At 39.3% G+C, this 23,535-nt stretch overlaps 1 protein-coding gene across 3 annotated transcripts in view; it reads right to left on the reverse strand.

The window, feature by feature from the left end:
* NLN (neurolysin) overlaps positions 1 to 23,535 on the reverse strand; it is a 102,501-nt gene that overhangs the window by 38,696 nt on the left and 40,270 nt on the right. For all 3 annotated transcript variants that reach the window (XM_023210451.1, XM_023210450.1, XM_023210452.1), the window contains exons 3-7: positions 22,632 to 22,780; positions 9,120 to 9,227; positions 6,359 to 6,461; positions 4,873 to 5,033; positions 395 to 530 (exon numbers count right to left, since the gene is read on the reverse strand). In XM_023210451.1, coding sequence (XP_023066219.1) covers positions 395 to 530; positions 4,873 to 5,033; positions 6,359 to 6,461; positions 9,120 to 9,227; positions 22,632 to 22,780 — 657 coding nt within the window. The remainder of the gene's footprint in view (positions 1 to 394; positions 531 to 4,872; positions 5,034 to 6,358; positions 6,462 to 9,119; positions 9,228 to 22,631; positions 22,781 to 23,535) is intronic.

Raw genomic sequence — 23,535 nt, forward strand, 5'->3', positions numbered from 1 at the left:
TTGTTTATATATGTTCTATTTTTATGGATGTCATATTTGTCAGCTTATTTTATACAAATTCATAAGCAGCCATGCTATGACTACTAAATCCCCAGTGACAGTGAATAAAGCCAGTAACTTTAGTAACTCTCTGTTAGAACCTACATGTCATATTAGGAATTGGTATAAACAGCCTAAACAAGATATAAGATACAGTGAAGCCAGGCCTATACAGCAATATAAACAATGAGCAGTCCCTAAAACCAAGCATACTTCTAACACATAATAGGTGATCAATATACTTCTCTCGAATGAATGAAAAGTAGGATGTTCTCAAAGGCATACTATGTTCTGAGGCCTTCTGTCCCGTTGACATGGTACAGCAAAACAGTCATAGAAAAAAAAAAAAACTAACCTAGAAAGGCTGTTACGCGGCTTGTGCTCTTTGCAGTGTTCATTTCAAGGACGAAGTCAGCATGTGTGCTATAACCGAGTAGTTTGGCTACCTTGGCCCGTAGTGGGAGTAGCTGCTGTAAAATTATGGTGTTTTCCTAGTAATAAACAACAGCAACAAAACAAAGGCTAATCAATAATTTGATCCAAAGCATTAAAAGGAAGAATTATTGTATGTATTTTTAGGTTTGTAAAATTGTCAAATATTTTTAGAGCATTTAAACTTCTGTTCCATTTTGGTGTTATAGGTTTTTTTTTCTTTCTTTTTGGATTCATGATTTCGTTTGATTTCTGAAATAATTTATGACTTTTTAAACCTCAGGAGATAACTATGAGGTCTTAATAAAACCGTAGGTGCTATAAACTTAGAATGAAAATATATTTTTAATGAATATAGCGAATCCGTATTTATTTTTACTGACAGAACTGCACCAAATATGGGTACTTTCAGTTCTTTTGGACATTTTTATTGTGGTAAAAGACACAAAACATAACATTTATCTTTTTAATTTCATACCCATTCATATGGCTACTATTTTTAAAAACACAGAAAATGTGCTGGTGAGGAAATGGAGAAATTGGAACCCTTGCGCATTGCTGATGAGAATGTAAAGTAGTTCAGCTGCTGTAGAAAATGGTATGGTGATTCCTAAAAAAATTAAACCATATGATCCAGCAATTCCACATCTCGGAAAATAACACAGAAAATTGAAAGCAGAGACTCGAAGAGAGATCGACACACCCATGTTCACAGCAGCATTATTTATAACAGCCAAAAGATGGAAGCAACCCAAGTGTCCATGGACAGATATACAGGTAAACAAAATGTGGCATACATACACAATGGAATATAACTCTGCCTTCACAAGGAAGGAAATTCTGACATGCTACAACATGGATGATCCTTTAAGGTATGCTAAGTGAAATAAGCCAGATACAAAAAGACAAATATTTTATTATTCCACTTATATGAAGTTCCTAGAGTAGTGAAATTCACAGAGACACAGAATAGAATAGCAACTGCCGGGGTCTGGGGAAAGGGGGTAATGGGGAGTTAATGCTTAATGGGTACAGTTTCAGTTAAGGAAGACGAAAAATCTCTGCAGGTGGATGGAGGTGATGGCTGCAGAAAAATATAAACATATTCTCAATGTGAATATACTTAATGCCACATGCTATGATTTGAATGTCCCCCAAAATTCACGTGTTGAAACATAATCCCTTTTGTGGTAGTGTTAAAAGGCAGGGCCTTTTGGGAAGTGACTAATGAATTAGTTCCTTATAAAAGGGCTACAGCTAAAGAACTTGGGCCTTTTCTGCCTTCCCCCTTCTGCCATGTGAGGACACAGAAAAAAGGCCCTTTCTAGACACTGAATGCTGGTGCCCCCTGATCTTGAATTTCACATCCTTCAGAACTGTGAAAAATGTCTATAGTTCATAAATTACTTCATCTGTGGTATTTTGTTATAGCAGCACAAATGAACTAAGGCACTATAAAATTCTGCTTTTAAAAATGTTTCAGGGATTTTTCCCAAGTTAACATTACAAATATCTTTTATATTTTATTTGTATTATAAATACAAAAATTGATATTATTTTATTATTTTCTTAACGATGAAATAAAAAATAATTCTCCTAGAGGAAGTGAATAAATGTTAAAGTAAAAGAAAAAACTAATCCCAATAATCAAATCAGCAAATTATTTACAGACCCATTTCTAAGGAAAATCACACACGGAGGTCACACCACCTGCATTCAAAATGTGGTCTACCATTTACTAGTTACCTGATCTTGGGCAAATTCTAGAGCTTTCTGAGCCTCAGTTTTCTCATTTGTAAGATGTGGAAAATAAAAATACCTACACTGGAGAGTAATCATGAAGATTCAAATGAGAATATATGTTAAGTACTTAGACAAATGCCTGGCACATAAACAAACACTATATAATTATCTGTTATGATTATTTTAAAACTAAAATGGAAACACAGAATAGAGAAACACACATAACGTAATTCTCCAAGTTCTAAAATTAGTTTAATTAGATTTTCTTTCATTTTTTGGAGTTTCTCCAGATCTCTAGACTGCCAATTTTCTCCCAATATCTGTTCTCTTATTTTTTCTTTTAGTAATAGAACTCTGAATTTTTTTGTTTTTTTTTTTTAAGTTTTCACAGAGGTGAGGTCTTGCCATATTGCTCAGGCTGGTCTTGAACTCCTGGCCTCAAGCAGTCCTCTTGCTTTGGCCTCCCAAAGTGTTGGGATTACAAGTGTGAGCCACTGTGCCTGACTGAACTCTGAATGTTTGCTGGACACTTGGTTACCTAATTATGTTTCCCAGCCTTCCTCAAAGCCAGCTGTGGCCATGTGATACTCAATGGGACAACGGGATGTGAATGTAGTGATGAGTGAAATTTCTGGGTCATGTCTGATAGATCTTTGCCGCAGGCTGTGAACTGAAAATGACAACAATGACCCTGAAAGCCACATATTGAGGATGGTAGAGCTGTCTTCCACCTCTGGACCACTCACCTCTTGACTTACAGATACAAGACAAATCTCTTTTTTTTTTTCAAAATAGTGGTTAAATCTGCCATTTTAGCCATGTAAAATTCAACGGCAATAATACTCATTCCGTTGTGCAACCACTAATATGATCTGTTTCTAAAACTCTTCCATTACTCCAAACAGAAACTCTGTAACCATTAACTCCCCAGTCTTCCCTCTCCCCATTCCCTGGTAACCTCTAATCTACTTTCTGGAAAGATAAAACTTTTATCTTATTTGAGTTACTGTGCTTTTGACTTCTGTCAAGTCTCTTAGCCTGGACCCTGACATATGTAGAGATGAATACCAGAAATCAGTTGCTACTAACAATAAAAATGAAAAATGTACAGGAATGGAAAGTAGGGACGCAGAGACTGCAGGTTGGGAAGCAGGTTCTCTTTATACTATGGGCATTTGTGAAAACTGTTGCTTGCCATAACTCAGAAGGCAGGCCACGTACCTAGTGAGTCTTAGTCTAGAGAAATTGTTTGGGAAAACTAGCACTGTTGGGAGGTATTTTTTTGGCATTTGTTGCTTTTTGAAAGATTACATGGGAGAGATGAACTTGGGTGAGAATTGGCCAGTTTCTAAAGATGGAAGGAAAAGAATTCTGCTCAAGGAGGTTCTGCCTATGGCCTACAATCTTCAGATGGTTGGAAAAGCCAATTGCTCTGTATTCCTAGTGTCAGGAGAAAAGGCTGTCACTCAGAGTTACTGAACTGCAGACATGACTTTGAGAATGCTGCCTTCCTCCAGAAGCTCACAATGTTCAGAGGGCTTGAAAACAGACTTCACTAAATGGATAATGATGGATAAATGGATAAATTCAGAAGCCAGTATATAAGATTTGGCAAGTTTAAGAACGATGACCAAAAGTGATATTTTGGTATAGTTATTTTGACATGCATCTGATTAGAGGCAAACAGACAAGAAACCTACGTTTTTGAGGAGGCTGTAATACCAAAGATATCATAAGTCTGGCTTACAAAAGTTTGTGATTATTTGATCCCTAAAGCAACCCTTGGGATTCTACCTGACATTAGCAGGACCAGCAGTCCACTGCCAAGATATGGTCATCAAGGATAATGGACAAAAACAATTCCCTGTGGGCAAACATGGAGTACAATTGATAAAGGAATTCTTGTGAGAAAGCAGATCCAAGTTTAGCCCAACAAGCTAACCAAGAAACTTCAACACAGTACAGAATCTTCACAATTCCTGAGCAGTTTGAAAGTCTTAGAAAATTGCTATGAGCTCTCTACGTTTCCCAGCCTTTCTTTTTCCAAATGGGACTTTTTAGTGTGGTTATTCTTTTCCTATGCTATCACTGGGGGTGTTGGGGAGGGTGTGGGGGTGAGGAGCTGATAACCTGTCTTTCCTTTTATAGTTTGCTGGATTACGAGAAGCTACAACCAGGGAGGACTATATCACCCAGAGATCCTGGTCTTTGAGATTCAGGCAGTAACTGGGAATTAACAAATGGTGAATGGGTCCTATGTAAAGAAAAAAGGGTCCTCATGGTTACTTGGATAGCTAGAGAGGCAGATCATGGTAGAACTGGCTAGATGACTGAGAATCCCTGTCTACTTCTTCCTTTTATCTTTTTCATATTAAACCAGGACTTATCAGTGCTGGATTGCTGATTTAGGAGAGGAGCAACTTCTAATTTGTTTAACCCATTCTATTTTTATTAGAACAGCTTATCCTGTGACCACACCAAGCAGGTTGTCAATGAGCAATGAAAAAGCTAAAAGTCTTGTAAGTCTGAGGAATTAGAGATACAGTGCACACACACAGGAATAGCAGTCTCTGAGGTGACTTTGACACTGGTGAACAAAGTAAACCCTTTTCTTAAAATATTCCATTAAAACAAAAGAAAGACAAACATTTATAATACCTCTTTGCACCTTGTATTAAAAGCCATTTCCATCCTTCTTCTGGTTTCAGGGATACAACATTTCTTCATGACAGGGAAATAGTGTGGATATTTTAAGGTAATTTTATACTTGTCATCATCTGTCTTTTCTAAACTATCAATGAAATCATCAGGAAGAGCACCTGCAAAAAATCATTTTCTCATATATCAAATTTTCCACTCATTGCTGGTTTATTTAGCATTGGCATGGTGCCTTTTAGTAGCTCTAGGAATTTTGTGGAGTAACTGAAATTCAAGTAAAATAATGATAATCCTTTAAATATCTTTTTTTTTTTTTTTTTTTTTTGAGACGGAGTCTCGCTCTGTCGCCCAGGCTGGAGTGCAGTTGCGCGATCTCGGCTCACTACAAGCTCCGCCTCCCGGGTTTACACCATTCTCCTGCCTCAGCCTCCTGAGTAGCTGGGACTACAGGTACCTGCCATCTCGCCCAGCTAGTTTTTTGTATTTTTAGTAGAGACGGGGTTTCACCGTGTAGACCAGGATGGTCTCGATCTCCTGACCTCGTGATCCACCCGTCTCAGCCTCCCAAAGTGCTTGGGATTACAGGCTTGAGCCACCACGCCCGGCCTAGATATCATTTTGATGTTGTTGGAATGGTGGTGGCTGTTAGAAGCCAGGTGCCTTGGGAGATGGTAATTCAAAATATGAACAGGTTTCAGTAAACTTCTGCAAATGATGTTTCAGTGGAGAACAGGTAAAATTAAGCGAAGAAAGACCCAGGATGGCTGGGCACAGTGGCTCACGCATGTAATCCCAGCACTTTGGGAGGCCGAGGTGGGTGGATTACCAGGTCAAGAGATCGAGACCATCCTGGCCAATGTGGTGAAACTTTGTCTATTTTTTGTAAATTTGTAATACCAAAATTACAAAAATTAGTTGGGTGTGGTGGCATGTGCCTGTAGTCCCAGTTACTTAGGAGGCTCAGGCAAGAGAATCGCTTGAACCAGGGAGGCAGAGGTTGCAGTGAGCTGAGACTGCGCCACTGCACTCCAGCCTGGCGACAGAGAGAAAGACTCTGTCTCAGAAAAAAAAAAAAAAAAAAAAAAAAAAAGACCCAGGACTGAACAAGAAGAGACTAGTTTAAGATACAATGCAGGAAACATTGCAAGTCAAAAAAAAAAAAAAAAAAAAAATTTAAGGCACTGAAGGCTGTTAAACACAAGTATAAACTACCAAGAAAAATTATGAAAAAAAAAAAAAAGATTATTAAGTCCCCTCTGGATTGTCTCTAGAAATTGTATATACTCTCATTAGCCTAAAATCTAATTTTGGTTAGTTTGATTGTCTCTTCTGTAGAAGGGGTAGTGGGCTTAGGTACTGGATCATGTTTAAAATAATTATTTGAACGATGATTTAGAAATTTTGTATCTGGAAAGTAAAACAAACTGTGAGGTAACACTATTTGCCTAAATTATATGATTTAATCTAGAAAAATAATAAAACTTACCAAGTTCAGCCTTGGAAAATACAAGGAAGGTATCATCCTCATTGAGGTTTTTGTTGAAATCAATACATAGCTCACTCATTCTTTTCTTCATAGATTTGATTTCCTGAAAGGAAGATAAAAATACAGGACATTAGCAATAAAAAGAAACTCATTTTGTGCAGGGCACGGTGGCCCATGCCTGTAATCCCAGCAATTTGGGAGGCCAAGGCGGGTGGATCATTTGAGGTCAGGAGTTCGAGACCAGCCTGGCCAACATGGTGAAAGCCCATCTCTACTAAAAATACAAAAATTAGCTGGGTGTGGTGCTGTGTGACTATAATCCCAGCTACTTCGGAGTCTGAGGCAGGAGAATTGTTTGAAAAAAAGACTCATTTTTATCGCCATCAATCGAGTTTCACTTTTATATGAATATTAACTTCTGTGCCCAAACTCCAGGAAGTACTTCTGTAGATATGTGCTTGATAAAATAGGTTTCTGCAGTCCACTATGTCATGTCCACGTGTATCTGTGTATAGCACTTACAGAAAGGCAAGCCTGGTGATGTCTTGGAAATTAGTTGTGAATTTGAAGAATAAATTTGGGAGGTACAGTAAACGGCAATATATTGCACATAGTAAATACACAATAAATAGTTTATGAGTGAATGAATAAATCTAGCAGCACATTACCAATTAGCAAATTTCTAATCGTTTCCAATTGAAAATTTTAATTCAGTAATCAACATCTGGTTATGAAGTAAACCAAGAGATAAGAGCTGAGTAATTCATTCTATTGTTGCTTCGGGGAAAAGGTGATGTTTTAGTTTTATAGAGCTTTTGTAAACAAAGATGATTTATAGACCCTAAGATTCACATAAAAAGTACTAGGTGGGAGATCAAACGAAGCAATAAGAAGGAAACCACCAGAAAAAAAAAAAAAACAAAAAAACCATGATACAATTTTATTAATCTGTTCCATTCTTCTAACAATGTTACATAATGAAATTTACTGCTTCTCAAAGTGTAGCCCTGGTTAGGAGCATCACCATCACCAGGGAAGTTGTAAGAAATGCAAATTCTTGGGACCCCAACACTAAACCTACTAAAGTGCCAACTCTTAAAAGTCGAGTCCTATAATCAGAGTTTTAATAAGCCCTCCGTGTAATTCTGATGCAGACTAAATTTGACACTACTGACCTAACACATTGTTCAGTGGTGTTTTCAGATACTCTCAACCCCCTTTCTACCTCTGCCCCACTTTGCAGCGCCCATATAGTTCAGATAGGACCTGATCCTATCTGCAACTCTAGGGGTGTGACTTCTGCACCAGTTGGGCGTCATTCTAACCCCATTGCCCTTGAGACTGTTCAGATAACCCAGGCCTGGCATTCCATTGACTAAAAGGGAATTCAGGATTAACCACAGGATCCACTCTGGGCTATTAAGACATGAGGAGAGGTTTACTGGTGGCTTCTCTATGTCCTTCTGGATGGTGGAGTTTTTAGATTTATAGCCATTTTAGCAATGAAAGGAAGCCAGTCTTTAGATAAAACTAACACTGAGGAAGACAGAGTAGAGAAATAGAAAAATCAGATGGCCAATGACTCCACTGTGCATCAGTATCAAACCAACCCATGCAGCTCACCCCCTGACCTTCCAGTTATGCAAGCAAATAAATCTCGTTTAAATAGGGTTTTGTTAGCTGCAACCAAACATATCCTAACTAATACAGTGTTCATGCTCCAAACAGAATTAAGAATTGACCGGGAAAGCAAAGGGTCAGGTAAGTGAGATCAATCACATTTCTCCTCTAACTAGGTGAAGGAAGAGGATACAAGGTGATCAAAGGGCTTTAGGTGGGAGAAAGGTACCCATATCTCAGTGGTGCCTGTGGTCATAGCTAACATGCTGACAACACTTGATTTGGATTTCTTCCAAACTTATTCCCAGTCCTGCGGGCTAGAAGAATGACCTGGAAATAAATCATGGACTGTATTTCCTTTCCAAGAAGAAATTTCTGGAGCCGACTTTATTTTTGAACCTAGAAGACTTGACTGGCATCAGACAAAAGAAAAACTTTGAGAGGCATCTTTCAGCAGCTAATCTCTTTTCTCTTAAGGGGCATGTATTAAACATAGGATACTCCATTCCAAAGTTTAAAAACTCTCCATTGGTAAGGATTTTATAATCAGTGCCCCATCTCCGTATGACCAAGGGAGTGAAAAGACAAACCAACTACTAAGACCTGAAAGCAGCTCTTAAAGAATGTAAAACAGGATAGGGAAAATAAGCTCAACACACATGAAACAAATAAAACTTGTACAAGGTTAAAGAACAATTTTAAGTTATCAGTTGTTTGTCCGTCACCAAACAGACTCCTGAGGTTAACTCCTGAGGTTAACAGGAGTTGTAGAATGTAAAACCACTAAATACATTGTAGATGAATTTGTATTATGGGTTATTTTATTATAAGCCATCTGTTTCCCTATTTTCTGTTTTCTGTTGCACAAGTTGAATATCCCTTATCCGAAATGCTTGGGGCTTGAAACATTTCAGATTTTGGAGTTTTCTGGAGTTTGGAATATTCCTATTATTACCAGTAGAGCACACCTACCCGTAAAACCTGAAATGCTCCAATGAGCATTTCCTCTGAGCATCATGTTGGCACCCAAAAGTTTCAGCCTGAGGAGCATTTTGGACTTCTGGATTAGGGATGTTCAACCAGTATTTTGTTTTATTTATTCATTTCTTTTTTCTGGTAAGAAAAGGAAACATAAACTCACATTCTGTACTTGTTCAGGAAGATGGAGTCCATTTCTTTTCCCCATTTTAATGGACTTTTCCAAGTATCGTCTGGCCTCAGGTTTTATCTTCCCCAGATCACAGGTTTCCTGAAATTAAAGAGCATGAAAACCATTGCTATTGAAACAGCGCAGAGGTAAATTATAAACTATGAGGCCACAGCAAATTTATTCATCATCTCTGTTGGGTTATGAAGCACATAGGTGATTAGGAGGCAGGCCCCATTGAAGACTTAATTTCTTTTATGCTTTAGTGAGGTCCTGCTCATTTAAAACAGAAACATTAAATAAATAAAAAGCTAAATAGAATTTCCTTGTCTTGAATCAAAATCAGGAGTGCCTGTACCACTTGAAAGTGTGATAACAGAAGCATTTGTATAATCTAATTCTGAGCATTCTTTATGACTGAGTAGTCTTTTTCACAAAACATATTTCTTATCACAAATCATCTGGATTTAATTTTCTATCATTTGCTAACCTGGTTCCAACTTGAAAGGCAGGAATAGAAATAATGGGTAAATTCTACATAAATGCAGAGTGGGACACTTTTGCCAATAAACCAAACAGGGAGAGCTGGATAAAGCCCCAGCAAAAGCCTTCCAACACTTCAAAAATGCCTTACTGTCATTTTCTAAGAGAGACCAAGGGACTACAGCAAGCTGCACAGAAACAAATATCTGGGGAAAATGAGTCAGCACTGCACAAAGAGGAGGAAAGCTGGACAGTAAATTTGAATCTATATGCAGTAGCACAAACAATACTCACTCAAAAGAACAGAAGGCCATGGAGAGGAATGGAAAATTCCCCCAGCCACAGCAAGGTAATAAAGACACCAGATGTTTCTCTAAAGCAGGTGGCAGGAAACACATGGCACATCTGGATGGCCGGGTAGTTAGTGGTTCCTAAGAAGAAATGGACTCTGGACAGATTTGGCAGGTGTAATGGATTCAGTTTGGTTGAAAGCCAATGAGGGACTTCTGTTTCTAAAGCCTTATAGGCCTTCTATTGGTTACACATTCTCTCCATGACAGACCCAGGCTGTTCAACCCTGAGCATCCCTAATTTCCCAACTAATTAAATTTGTAAAAAGATTATGTTTAGCTTAGAGACTGCGTTTCAGATTGTTGGTGCTAGATTCTGCACTGCAATAATTTTGCAATTGTATATCTTTTGTTGCAGCAGGTAACAGAGTTGTATTTTAACTTAATACTACTTAATACAGCCAACTGTATCTCACTTTGCCTACTAAAAAATTATTTTAGTTTACTTTTTTGGGGACAGTCTTGCTCTGTCACCCAGGCTGGAGTGCAGTGGTGCGGTATCAGCTCACTGCAACCTCCGCCTCCCAGGTTCAAGCAATTCTCATGCCTTGGCCTCCCAAGTAGCTAGGATTACAGGCATGTGCCACCACGTCCAGCTAATTTTTGCATTTGTAGTACAGAAGGGGTTTTGCCATGTTGGCCAGGATGGTCTCAAACTCCTTGCCTCAAGTGATCCACCTGCCTTGGCTTCCCAAAGTGCTGGGATTACAGGTTTGAGTGACCCATGCCTGGCCAACAAATAATTTTATGTCACAGTACTAAAGCATTTGTTGTGCATATATTTACTCTGAGGATATCCTCAGTGGAGGCAGAAAATAGGCTCCTTTTTCCACAGAAACCACCCTTTGTGTCCCTGGAGAATTTGTGCATGCTGGCATGACTAGAGTTGGAACCCTCCCTAGCTAGTATTAGTGCACAAAGGGATGCTAGCAGCAGGTGCCTGCAAAGGGAAGAAACCCACAATGGCCAGGAGCTAACTGGGCTATGGGCTGGTTCCCTCAGGGTGGCCAGCTGCTCCAATCACAGTGTTTGTATGGATGTGATTAACTTGGGTTGATCTAGGCTGGCTTTATTAGTGCCAGGAAGTCTGTCCTGTAGTGTGAGGCACAGCAACAGGAATCTCTAGACAGTGTAATACTGCAAGCTGTAGAGCTGGGGAGAATCCAGGCTGTAGTTATGTGCAGGGGAGTTGGGAGGAATCCTTGGTGAGAAGGGCCTGGCAAGAGTTGGGTAAGTTGTTAAGGACCCAGGCGAGCAGGCTAAGGTCCAGAGCAGAAGACCATCCCAGCAAGGAAAGGAGCCAGTGAGAAGCTAAGGATATAGGGGCACAGTCGTGTGTGTACTTGGGTTCCTGGGCCACATTTGGCCATGAGCTCAGGACACAGACTCATGACAAAGCCTTAACAGTTGAAGAATGCAGAATTCCTACCCTATGGCTATGCTTGATGAGGATGGGCTCTCATACTAGGTAGGCTGCAACCTGCCATATCAGCATGTAGCAGGGCTGCTATTTTAGAAAGCCTAAAATATATTCAGGATATAAACTCAAAACTCATAGTCTATGTTAAAGTTAAAACTACTTATTCCCAAAATAAATGATACAGGTGCAAACAGGTAGAAGGATAGTCTGAGAAAAATCAGCCCTGAATTAGGTCTAATTAAAATATGACTAATTAGGCTGGGAGTGGTGGCTCATGCCTGTAATCTCACCACTTTGGGAGGCCGAATCGGGCGGATTACTTGAGGTGAGGGGTTTGAGACCAGCATGGCCAACACAGCAAAACCCCATCTCTACTAAAAATACAAAAATCAGCCAGGTGTGGTGGCGTGTGCATGTAATTCCAGCTACTTGGGAGGCTGAGGCAGGAGAATCACTTGAACTGAGGAGGTGGAGGTTGTAGTGAGCTGAGATTGCGCCACTGCATTCTGGCCCGGGTCTCAAAAAAAAAAAAAAAAATATATATATATATATATATAAGATTTATATATGTATGACTGATTAACTGTAATGAAATTTTTAACTTACCACAAAAACAACACAACAGAAACCTGACTAATTATAACCAGACACTCCTTGCAAGGCAGACACAGGTCTTGGGAAATCCCCAGAGTTCTCTGGTAGGAGTAAGGCACTTCTAAAATGTGCTTCTTAAGCACATTCCTCTCCCAGAGTTGATCATAGTAATATTCTCTTACAATCCCCAGGCAAGGTCAGAATTACTGCCCAAGGATTTTCTAAGAGGGAATCAGCCAACACTTCTAGACTGTCTTGCTGTAATTGCACCTTCCTTCCTAACAAAAATTTCTCCCCTTGAATCTCAGCCAGGCCATAGACCTCTTTAGGTGAAGTTTTTCTGCTTAAAGAGTAGAAGGCTAAAGTTTCAGAAGTGATTTTTAAATTTATATGATCTGACAGTATGGAACCTTATTTCAGTCTCTGTGGCGACAAGATTTAATTTTCCCCTAACTTCCTCCTGTAACAAAGAGTTTTAATATGAATGTGTATTCTCTCTCTCTCTGCATCTCTCTCATAAGTATGATTATATACTCATATTACAGACAAGAAAACTGAGATTAAATGATTTTCCCAAGATCATATATCTATCTAATGGTTAAAAATAGCAAAAGAAACAAACAAAAAAACAACACTACAAATTCTAGTTTAATGTTTTTCCCAATGTACAATACTACTTACTATATTACCATCCTTAATCATTCTTTAAAATTTTATCACAAAATATTGAGTTTATTATTATTTTTGAGACAGGGTCTCACTCTGTCACCTAGGCTGGAGTACAGTGGTGTGATCATGGCTCACTGCAGCCTTGAACTCCTGGGCTCAATAGATCCTCACACCTCAGCCTCCCAAGTAGCTGGGATTACAGGCACATGCCACCACATCTGGCTAATTTTGGTATATTTTGTAGAGAAGGGGTTTAATCACGTTGCCTAGGCTGTTCTAAAACTCCTGAGCTCAAGTGATCCACCCGCCTCGTCTTCCCAACCTGCTGGAATTACAGACATGAGCCACTGTGCCTGGCCAAATACTGAGTTTCTTAATTTCCCCCAAGCCCTCCCCACCTTCTGTCTCATGACTTTGTCTTTTTCTTCACAAGAACTTCATATTTTCTGTTTCTAAGATACGTAAATAAAAAGTTATTTCAGTGGGATTTTCTGTACTGTACAAAGGAGAAATTACAATGCCGTTAAAAGAACTATGAAGATTAAGATAATATATTTCTCTGAATATCATTTAAAAAATGAATTCAGGGCTGGGCAAGGAGGCTCATGCCTATAATCCCAACACTGTAGGAAGCTGAAGTGGGTGGATCAATTGAGCTCAGTTCACCAGCCTGGGAAACATGGCGAAATCCTGTCTCTACAACAACAAAAAAACACAAAAATTAGCTGGGCATGGTGCTGCGTGCTTGTAGTCTTAGCTTCTTGGGGGGCTGAGGTGGGAGGACTGCTTGGGCCAGGAGGCAGAGGTTGCAGTGAGCCAAGATTGAGCCACTGCCCTCCAGCCTGGGCAAAAGAGTGAGAACCTGTCTCAAAAAAAACCACATAGAATTCAGGACTGGGCGTGGTGGCTTATGCCTGTAATCCTAGCAGTTTGGGAGGCCAAGGCGGGAGGATCACTTGAGCCCAGGTGGTTCAGGTTGCAGTGAGCCATGACTGCGCCACTGCACTCTGGCCTAGGTGACAGAGTGAGAACCCACCTCATTAAAAAAAAGAAAAGAATTAGGAACTCTGAATTTGCTAAGAAATTATAACAGGATAAGAAAGCCGGGTGTGGTGGCATGTGCCTGTAGTCCCAGCTACTTGGGAGGCTGAGGTGGGAGAATCACTTGAGCCTGGGAGGCGGAGGTTGAAGTCAGCTGAGATCGTGTTACTACGGTTCAGCCTGGGTGACAGAGCAAGACTCTGTTTGTAAAAAAAAAAAACCACACAAAACAAAAAACCCAGAAACAAAAAACAAAAACCCAAACCAAAAGAATTAAACTAAAATAGAGAAATAACTAATTGTATTATATTTGTAATTTAGTTCTTCTGCTCCCCCTTACCCCCAGCCCCAGTCCATGACATTTACTGTAAGGTTGCTATCTTACTACACTGTAAAGAGGATATTCTTAGGTAGTTGTCTATACTCCTGGGCTAGGGGGATATAGCCAACACTCCTTGCTGACTACTAATTCAATATGCCATCGCAAGATTCACTGCTTCTGTGAGCCACAGTGTGAGGTTTCTTAAGTGAGGCATCACACTACATGAAGATACATTTTCACTGGGCCTAGTTCAGTTCAACATACATTTACTGAGCTCCTATTTATTCCTGGCACTAAGGAAACAAAAAGGAATATTCTTAAAGAGCCTGAAGTCACATGAAGGAAAAGAAAGACATATTAATAGACAATATCAATATCACACAGCACGTTAAAAAATAGGTAAGTACTTGGAAAAAAGGGGGGCACAAAAGAAGGGTGCCTGGCCAATGGGGAAACTAAGCCAAGGTAGTTGATGCTCTTTATATCTGGATCCCTACGCTTTTAAGAACCAACAAAATTACAAGTTTAGTAGTATTGATTATGATCAATGACTAGACTTACATATTTCAAAAATCAGGAAGACATGGAAAATAAAGGGAATTAAATTGTAAACGAATTTGGGATATCACTCTTTTTTTTGGTTTTTGGTCAGTGTTTTACGATACTGGTTCTTTTTTTTTTTTTAACTTAATTTTAAAATTTTTGTTTGTTTATTTATTTATTTATTTAGAGACCGGGTTATGAGACTGGCTAATTTCTGTATTTTTGGTAGAGATGGGGTTTCGCCGTCTTGCCCAGGCTGGTTTGGAACTCCTGGGCTCAGGCCATCTGTTCACCTTGGCCTCCCAAAGTGCTGGGATTTCAGACATGAGCCACCATACCCGGCTGGTTCTGCTTCTTGTATTTTAATTTGGAGCTGGGTCTCCATGGCTGGTCAAGTAGGAGAGATTACATAATGTTTAAAATCATATACTCAATCTCATGACCTATTCATCTGCACTGTAACATTAAAGTTTTCCTATTTAAATCACTAATTGGGCCGGGCGCGGTGGCTCAAGCCTGTAATCCCAGCACTTTGGGAGGCCGAGACGGGCGGATCACGAGGTCAGGAGATCGAGACCATCCTGGCTAACATGGTGAAATCCCGTCTCTACTAAAAAATACAAAAAACTTGCCGGGCGAGGTGGCGGGCGCCTGTAGTCCCAGCTACTCGAGAGGCTGAGGCAGGAGAATGGCGTAAATCGGTCAGGCGGAGCTTGCAGTGAGCTGAGATCCGGCCACTGCGCTCCAGCCTGGGCGATAAAGCGGGACTTAAAAAAAAAAAAATCACTAATTGGCTCAGATGAATTGGCAAGACCAAAGCCTGCCACTCTAAAAAAAAAAAAAAAAGAAAAAAAAATTACAATAGATCACTGTACTCCTCAAATTTAGCTTGCATAACTCAGCCTCTATTTCATGAAAGAATTCCTCTTGTGCATTTATTCCTTAGCAGGCCACTGTAATAGAATATGCCTGATTGTTTTGACATGAAGACACTGTACATTTTTCTCACCAAAATGGCTGGAAAGAGCAGGTATGAAATCTTCTTTGATGTTTGTTGGCTTTTTAAAAGCCAACGATTGAGAAGCCCTTGTAAGAACTGGGAAATCCTAATACCTGCAGTCATAATTGCTGGTTTGTGACCGTTGGCCTTTCTTTTAGCTTAAAAGGATGAGGAAGCCCTTGTTTTCACTGCTTTTTCTTTTTCTTTTTTTTTCTTGGTGGAATTAAGGATACATTTAATATATGTTAAATTTTTATGTGAAACCTGACATCTGCAAATGAATATAACTATATATATGTAGTAAGGACAAATTAAATCCCCCCTCAACTTATAAAATAGGACATTAATAATACCATTGCATTTACTTATGCAACAGGTAAGCTGTGCAAAAGATAACTACTCTTTTGAATTTTGTGATAAACAATTTTTTCCAGTTTTACCACTTATATATCATACAGTTTTGCTTCTTTTTGAGCTTTATAAAGTATCATATTGCATGCAGTATTCTGCAATTTCTTTCCTTTACTTTTACTAACATTCAACTATAGTGTTCCATGTTGTTATACTTATTTATTTTAATGCTATAAAATATTCCATTGCATAAATGCACCACAATTTATAGATCCATTTTCTTGCTGATGGGAATCTGGGTTGTTTAATATTATCTTGTAAAAATGCAAGGGAATCTCTAGGCAAATACTGAGGTGGGAGTGGGAGGATGTGCTAGGTTGTGGAGAATGTAAGCTCCAACTTTCTAATACTAAGTTTTTCTCTAACTTGGTGATGAATCAGTTACACTCTTAGAAGCAGTGCACAGACATTCTTGTTGATCCATATCCACAAAGACAACTTGGCATTGTTGGTTTTCTTAATCTTTGCCAATCTTGTGAGTGAAGAATGGTAACTTATTATGGTCGTCTTCATTTGCATTTCTCTGATTACTAATAAAGTTGAACATCTTTTCATACATTTAATTGCTATGTGTGTTTCTGTTGAAATATGTCTTCATATCATTTGCCCATTTTTCTACTGGGATGTTTCTTTGTTATTGATTGTAGTAGTTCTTCATCCTGAATGCATCACTAGTTTAATGTTTTGTAAATTTATTTTCTCAGTATTTGAACTCTTTTTACCTTTCCTTATGGATAGAAGTTATTTTAACATAGTCAAGTTTGTTAGCCTTATATTTCGTAGTTAGCACTTTTTGCGTCCTAATAAATATATCCCTGCCCAGATGTCATAAAGATATTTTCCTGAACAGGATCTAGAAGCTTTAAGCTCCAGCCTTTTATGACTTTAATCCATTAGGAATTGCTTTTCAGTTGGTTGTGAGGAAGATATTCAATTTTATTTTATTTTTCCAAATGGGTAACTTATGTCCCAGCAATTACTGAAGGCCTATTTTCTGGATCTGCCACTAACTGCTTTCTCACTTTAGTTTGATGAACATTTACTGAACGATTGCTTTTTATCAGGCACTCTGCCAGAGGTGCAAAATAGAATCAAACATGATACCTCCCTCCCTTGAAGGGTTTAACAAACAGTCTACATGGTTTTTGGCAAGCACTTACCCACCAGTGATGTGGCTCTTGGAAAGTTATTGTTTCTGAGCTTCAGTTTCTCCACTTAACATTATAAAAAAGCCTACCTCATTAGATTGGAATCAAGGTTATATGAGTCATATTGCTATACAAATGTAAGGCAGTCTTAGTAGTCATACACTGGGAGAGAGAAAAGAGGACCACAACACACTGGTTAGTCTTACCCTCTACTGTAATTTCTTCCATCCATTTAGTCAACAAATTATTTGTTTTGAAGGTTTTAAAAACTTTTTTGTGGGTATACAGTAGGTGTATATACATTTATGGGGCACATGAAATGTTTTGAGACAGGCAATCAATATGTTATAATCACATCACAGAGAATGGGGTAACCCTTCCCTCAAGCATTTATGTTTTGTGTTACAAACAACCCAGTTGTACCTTGTTATTTCCAAATGTACAATTAAGTCATTATTGACTATAGTCACCCTGTTGTGCTATCAAGTAGCAGGTCTTATTCATTCTATTTTTTTTTCTTTTGGTTCTCATTAACCATCCCCACCTCCTCCCCTATTTTGAAGGTTTTGAAACATGACTGCTAATTACATGATACTCCCCAGACTGAGATGTGGTGTCCCTTGAATCTGGGCAGAATGCAGTGACTTGTCAACCAATATGGTATGGCAGAAGTGATGTCATGTGACTTCCGTGACAGGTCATAAGTGCAAAGTAGCTTCTATGTGGCTTGCTGGAACACTCATGTCGGAGCACTGAGTCTCATGAAAGAAGTCCTACCATCCTGATACCACTGCACTGTAAGGAAACCCAAATTAACTCACACAAATGGACCACATGGAGACGCTCTGTGCTATGGACTGAACTGTGTCCTTTCAAGTTCTTTTGTAGAAGCCCTATCCCCAGTGTGGCTGTATTTGTAAATAGGCTTTTGGCAGGTAATTAAGGTTAAATGAGGTCAGAAGGGCAGTTCTTAATCTGACAGGATTGTGGCCTTTTAGGAAGAGAAGAAGAGTTCTCCCTGTCTCTCTCTCCCCTCGACCTTCCTGTCCCCCACCTCCCAACCTGTACCATGTGCACACACTGAGGAACGGCCAGCAGGGAAGGGAAGCAGCCATCTGCAAGCCAGGAAGAGGGCTATCACCAGAACCCAACCATGCTGGCACACTGATCTTGGACTTGCAGCCTCTACAACTGTGAAAAAGTTAATTTTTGTCATTTAAAGGATTCAGTCTATGGTATTTTGTTATGGCAGCCCAATCTAACCAAGACACTGATATCATTTGTCTGCGGCCCAACCAAATCTCATCTTGAATTGTAATCTGAATTTTAATCCCCACGTATTGAGGGAGGGACATGGTAGGAGGTGATTGGATCATGTGATCAGTTTCCCCCATGCTGTTCTCATGATAGTGAGTGAGTTCTCACAAGACCTAGTTGTTTTATAAGTGTCTGATGCTTCCCCTGCGCTCACTCTCTCTCCTGCCACAGCTCCAATAGGGCACTGCCTAGTGGAGCTGTGAGAAGAGGGCTACTGCCCTTCAGACTCCAGAATGGTAGATCTATGACAGCTTGCACCCTGCACCTGGAAAAGCTGCAGGCACTCAACACCAGCCTGTGAAAGCAGCTGCAGGGGCTGTAACCTGAGAACCACAGAGGCGGAGCCACCCAAAGCCATGGGAGCCCACCCCTTGGATCAGCGTGCCCTGTATGTGAGACATGGAGTCATAGGAGATTTTGGAGTTTTAAGATTTAATGACTGCCTGGCCAGATTTTGCACTTGCATAGGGCCTGTGGCCCCTTTGTTTTGGCCAATTTCTCCCACTTGGAATGTGAACATTCACGCAATGCCTGTACCCGCACTGCATCTTAGAAGTAACTAACTTGTCTTTGATTTTACAGACTCATAGGCAGAAGGGACTTGCCTTGTCTCAGAGGAGACTTTGGACTTAGACTTTTGAGTTGTGAGGAAAAGAAAGAAAGATCAGACTGTTACTGTGTCTATACAGAAAGAAGTAGACATAAGAGACTCCATTTTGTTCTGTATTTGAGATGCTGTTAATCTGTGACCCTACCCCCAATCTTGTCCTTGCAAGAGACATGTGCTGTGGTGACTCAAGGTTTAAAGGAGTTTGGGCTGTGCAGGGTGTGCTTTGTTAAACAAGTGCCTGAAGGCAGCTTGCTGATTAAAAGTCATTACCATTCTCTTAATCTCAAGTACCCAGGGACACGTACACTGCCAAAGGTCGCAGGGACCTCTGCCTAGGAAAGCTAGGTATTGTTCAAGGTTTCTCCCCATGTGATGGTCTGAAATATGACCTCGTGGGAAGGGAAAGACCTGATTGTCCCCCAGCCTGACACCCGTGAAGGGTCTGTGCTGAGGAGGACTAGTAGAAGAGGAAAGAAGGCCTCTTGGCAGTTGTTGGCGGTTGAGATAGAGAAAAGCATCTGTCTCCTGCCCGTCCCTGGGCAATGGAACATCTCAGTGTAAAACCGATTTTATGTTCTGTCTACTGAGAAAGGAGAAAACCGCCTTAGGGCGAAAGGTGGGACTTGCTAGCGCAATGCTGCTCTTTATGCACTAAAAAGTTTTATGAAGATGTTTGCATATGCATATCAAGGCACAGCACTTTTCCTTAAACTTATTCATGTCACAGAGATCTTTATTCATATGTCTTACTGCTGACCTTCTCCCTACCATGATCCTATTATCCTGCTACTTCCCTTTTTTCTAAGATGGTAAAGATAACTATCAATAAATACTAATTATTTATTGATAAATAAAATTATCAATAAAACTAACTCAGAGACCAGTGCCGGCGTGGGTCCTCTGTATGCTGAGCTCCAGTCCCCTGGGCCCACTTTTTCTTTCTCTGTACTTTGTCTCTGTGTCTCATTTCTTTTCTCAAGTCTCTCGTTCCACCTAACGAGAAATGCCCACAGGTGTGGAGGGGCAGGCCACCCCTTCATGAGTTAATGCTGGAATGAATTAAGACTATCGGGGACTGTTGGGGAGGCATGATTGGTTTTGAAATGTGAAAAGGACATGAGATTTGGGAGGGGACAGGGGTGTAATGATAGTTTGGCTGTGTCCCCACCCAAATCTCATCTCAAATTGTAATCCAAATTGTAATTCCCACATGTCAAGGGAGGGAGCTGGTGGGAAGTGAATGGATCATGGGGTGGTTTCCCCTATGCTGTTCTCGTGATGGTGAGTGAGTTCTTATGAGATCTGATTGCTTGATAAGTGTCTGGTGCTTCCCCTGCGCTCTCTCTCCTGATACCATGTAAGACATGCCTTGCTTCCCCTTCGCCTTCTGCCATGACTATAAGTTCCTAAGGCCTCCCAGCCACGTGGAACTGTGAGTCAGTTAAGCCTCCTTCTTTATAAATTACCCAGTCTCAGGTACTCTTTATAGCCGTGTGAAAATGGACAAATACAGATACCCCTGAGACTACATGAATAACGACAGATGCCTGAATAGTTCCTACCTGCTTCAACCCTAGTCACCACTGCCTGAAACCACACCTCAGACCCCAAGTCAGAACTGTCCAACTAATTTGTTTCTGAATTCTTGATCCACAGAAACTGTGAGAGAAAAGAAAATGATTGTTGCTATTTCAGGTCACTAAATTTTGAGGTAATATGTTATGCATGAATAGGTAACTGGAGCCCTTATTGCATGAAGAATTATGAAAAGTAATTTCACTTTGCTATGTATTAATTTTAAGTGGAAAACAGAACTAAAATAACATTTTATATCCAATTGGGATAATATATTTGATTATTATATACATTATTGGTATCTTGGGAATATTATTCAGAGCATCCTAATTATAGTAGAGCAGGCCTGAAATTGCTGACATCACATAAATTTAAGATCCTATTTATCCGGCTTAATGAGGCCTTTATGTGTGGATTTTTTTTTTTTTCTTTCTGAGACATGGTCTCACTCTGTGACTCAGGCTGGAGTAGAGTGGCACAACCACTGCTCAGTGCAGTCTCAACCTCCTGGGCACAAGCAATCCTCCCACCTCAGCCTCCCGAGTAGCTGGGACTACAGGCACTCGCCACCATGCCCAGATAATTTTTCTATTTTTAATTAATTAATTAATTTGTATTTTTTTTAGATGAAGTTTTGCTCTTGTTGCCCAGGCTGGAGCCCAATGGCACGGTCTCAGCTCACTGCAACCTCTGCCTCCTGGGTTCAAGTGATTCTACTGCCTCAGCCTCCCGAGTAGCTGGGAATACAGGTGCTTGCCACCACGCCCGGCTGATTTTTGTGTTTTTAGTAGAGACGGAGTTTCACCATGTTGGCCAGGCTGGTCTCAAATATATGAAATTTAAAAGTACTCTATGACAAATAATCTAAAGTGACAAACCTTTCATATCTTGGTAACATTCATAAGAATCACAGAATGTGAAATAAAAAACATTAGTCCAAATGAGAACTTAGAAATCATGATGAAAATAGGATTAATCAAAGGAAACTAGAAATTCTAGGAAAAATTCAAAATTACATAAAAAAAAAAATAGAACAAGAAAGAAAAGTAATTTGGGGATGAAATAAAATGGGGATACTAAAAAGGCCATGATTCAAATCACACAGAATAACTGTGGTCAAACGGAGCAAGAAGAACAATTTAGCTAATTAAGAATAATCATAAAGTTATTTTCATAAGTTACTTTCATCTGTTATTATGAATTATATGATTATCAATTACAGGATGAAAAATGCATGTTTGATATGAGAAAATAAACAGGATATACACCTTACATATCTAAATCTTGATTACACATTGTATAATGAGTTACAAATTAAAATGCCATTTAATTTAAAATATTTCAATTCTTGTCATGGTCTGCTAAAAAGGGAAAAAAAAATTGGGATTCTGCAGAAAGAAACATGCAAAATTAAACAAACAAAAAAAATGCCTGGGATTTTAAAACTGTTTTTTTTCCAAACAAATTGCTGAAGTGTCATGAAAATAAAAATTGAAAGCAAGGCATGATGAAACTGCTAGGAGGCAAATCAACATTGGTGAAAAGATCAAAAACACTTGGGCAGACCCACCTAGAACATTTATCTATAATTTCCGCAAGTCTTCAAAAATGTAAGGATGACAGACAGGAATGACTGGCATACAGCATCAACAGTATGTCATCAATATTATGGTTCCCAAACCACAAGATATTTAAGATAAACAAGTTGATTCTATTTGCTTCTAACTGATTTGGTCTAAGATAACCCTTACATGCAACCATCAAGTTCATAATGTTGTTAAAAAGCCTTAACTTTACAGATGTTCACTCTTCTACATTTGGTCTTTAATTGAATGGAATTAGCAGCTCAACATAATCTCAATGATACAATTAACATTATGTAATACTATATAATGCCCATTATGGTATTATAATCATTGGAAACAAAATCTAAGAAAATCTAGTCAGTATGTTTTATTGATGACTGAAGGTTGTTTTTTGTTGTAGTTTTCCTCTCTTTAAAGGGATTTATAATACCACTTACCTGCAAACGAACAATTCTCTCAAATATATCTCCTCTCATGCTCATCTCAATATCAAAACGAGAAAGTCTTTTGTCTGCTTCTGTACTTGCTGCTCGTACTTCTTTGTCAGAGGATACATGCTGGGGAAAGTCTAGCATGGTCCTTTCCACTGCGGATGGAGACCAAAATATTACCCCACAACAGGACTTGTCAAATCAGTATTAAGCCAAATACCTCATACCCAGTGAATTCTCATGCCAATAAAAGTTTTATTTTATTTTATACTTTCTGTAAAAGTATATTTTTACATTTAATATACAATTTTAAATGTATACTTTTAAATGTATACTTTAAAATATATAATTTTAAATGTATACTTTTAGGATTTAATATATAATTTTATGTCTGTCGGTTAAGGAAAGAATGGAATAGAAAATTTTGAAATTTAATACAGCACTTATTTAAGTGATAATGGTTAACTATATGGTTGTAATATGTTTACTTCTAAGGCGACCAAGAAAAAGCATCTAATGCAGGACTTGGCTGTTCCAGTTGGCATCATTATGAATGGTAAGGATGTGAGCTGAGCACTTATCGAAGTACACTGGGGTATAATTTTTTTTTTTTTTTTGAGACAGGGTCTTGCTTTGTCGCCCAGACTTTGTCGCCCAGGCTGGAGTGCAGTGGTGCAATCACAGCTCACTACAGCCTCAACTTGCCAGGCTCAAGCACTACCCTCCCGCCTCAGCACCCTCCTTCCCCAACACCACTGAGTGTCTGAGACCACAGGCATGATCCAGCACACTCAGCTAATTTTTATATTTTTTGTAGAGATGGGGTTTTGCCATATTTCCCAGGCTGGTCTCCAACTCCTGGGCTAAAGTGATCCTCCCATCTCAGCCTCCTAAAGTATTAGGATTATAG

This window comes from Piliocolobus tephrosceles, chromosome 4, assembly GCF_002776525.5.
Source record: "Piliocolobus tephrosceles isolate RC106 chromosome 4, ASM277652v3, whole genome shotgun sequence".
Lineage (NCBI taxonomy): Eukaryota > Metazoa > Chordata > Mammalia > Primates > Cercopithecidae > Piliocolobus > Piliocolobus tephrosceles.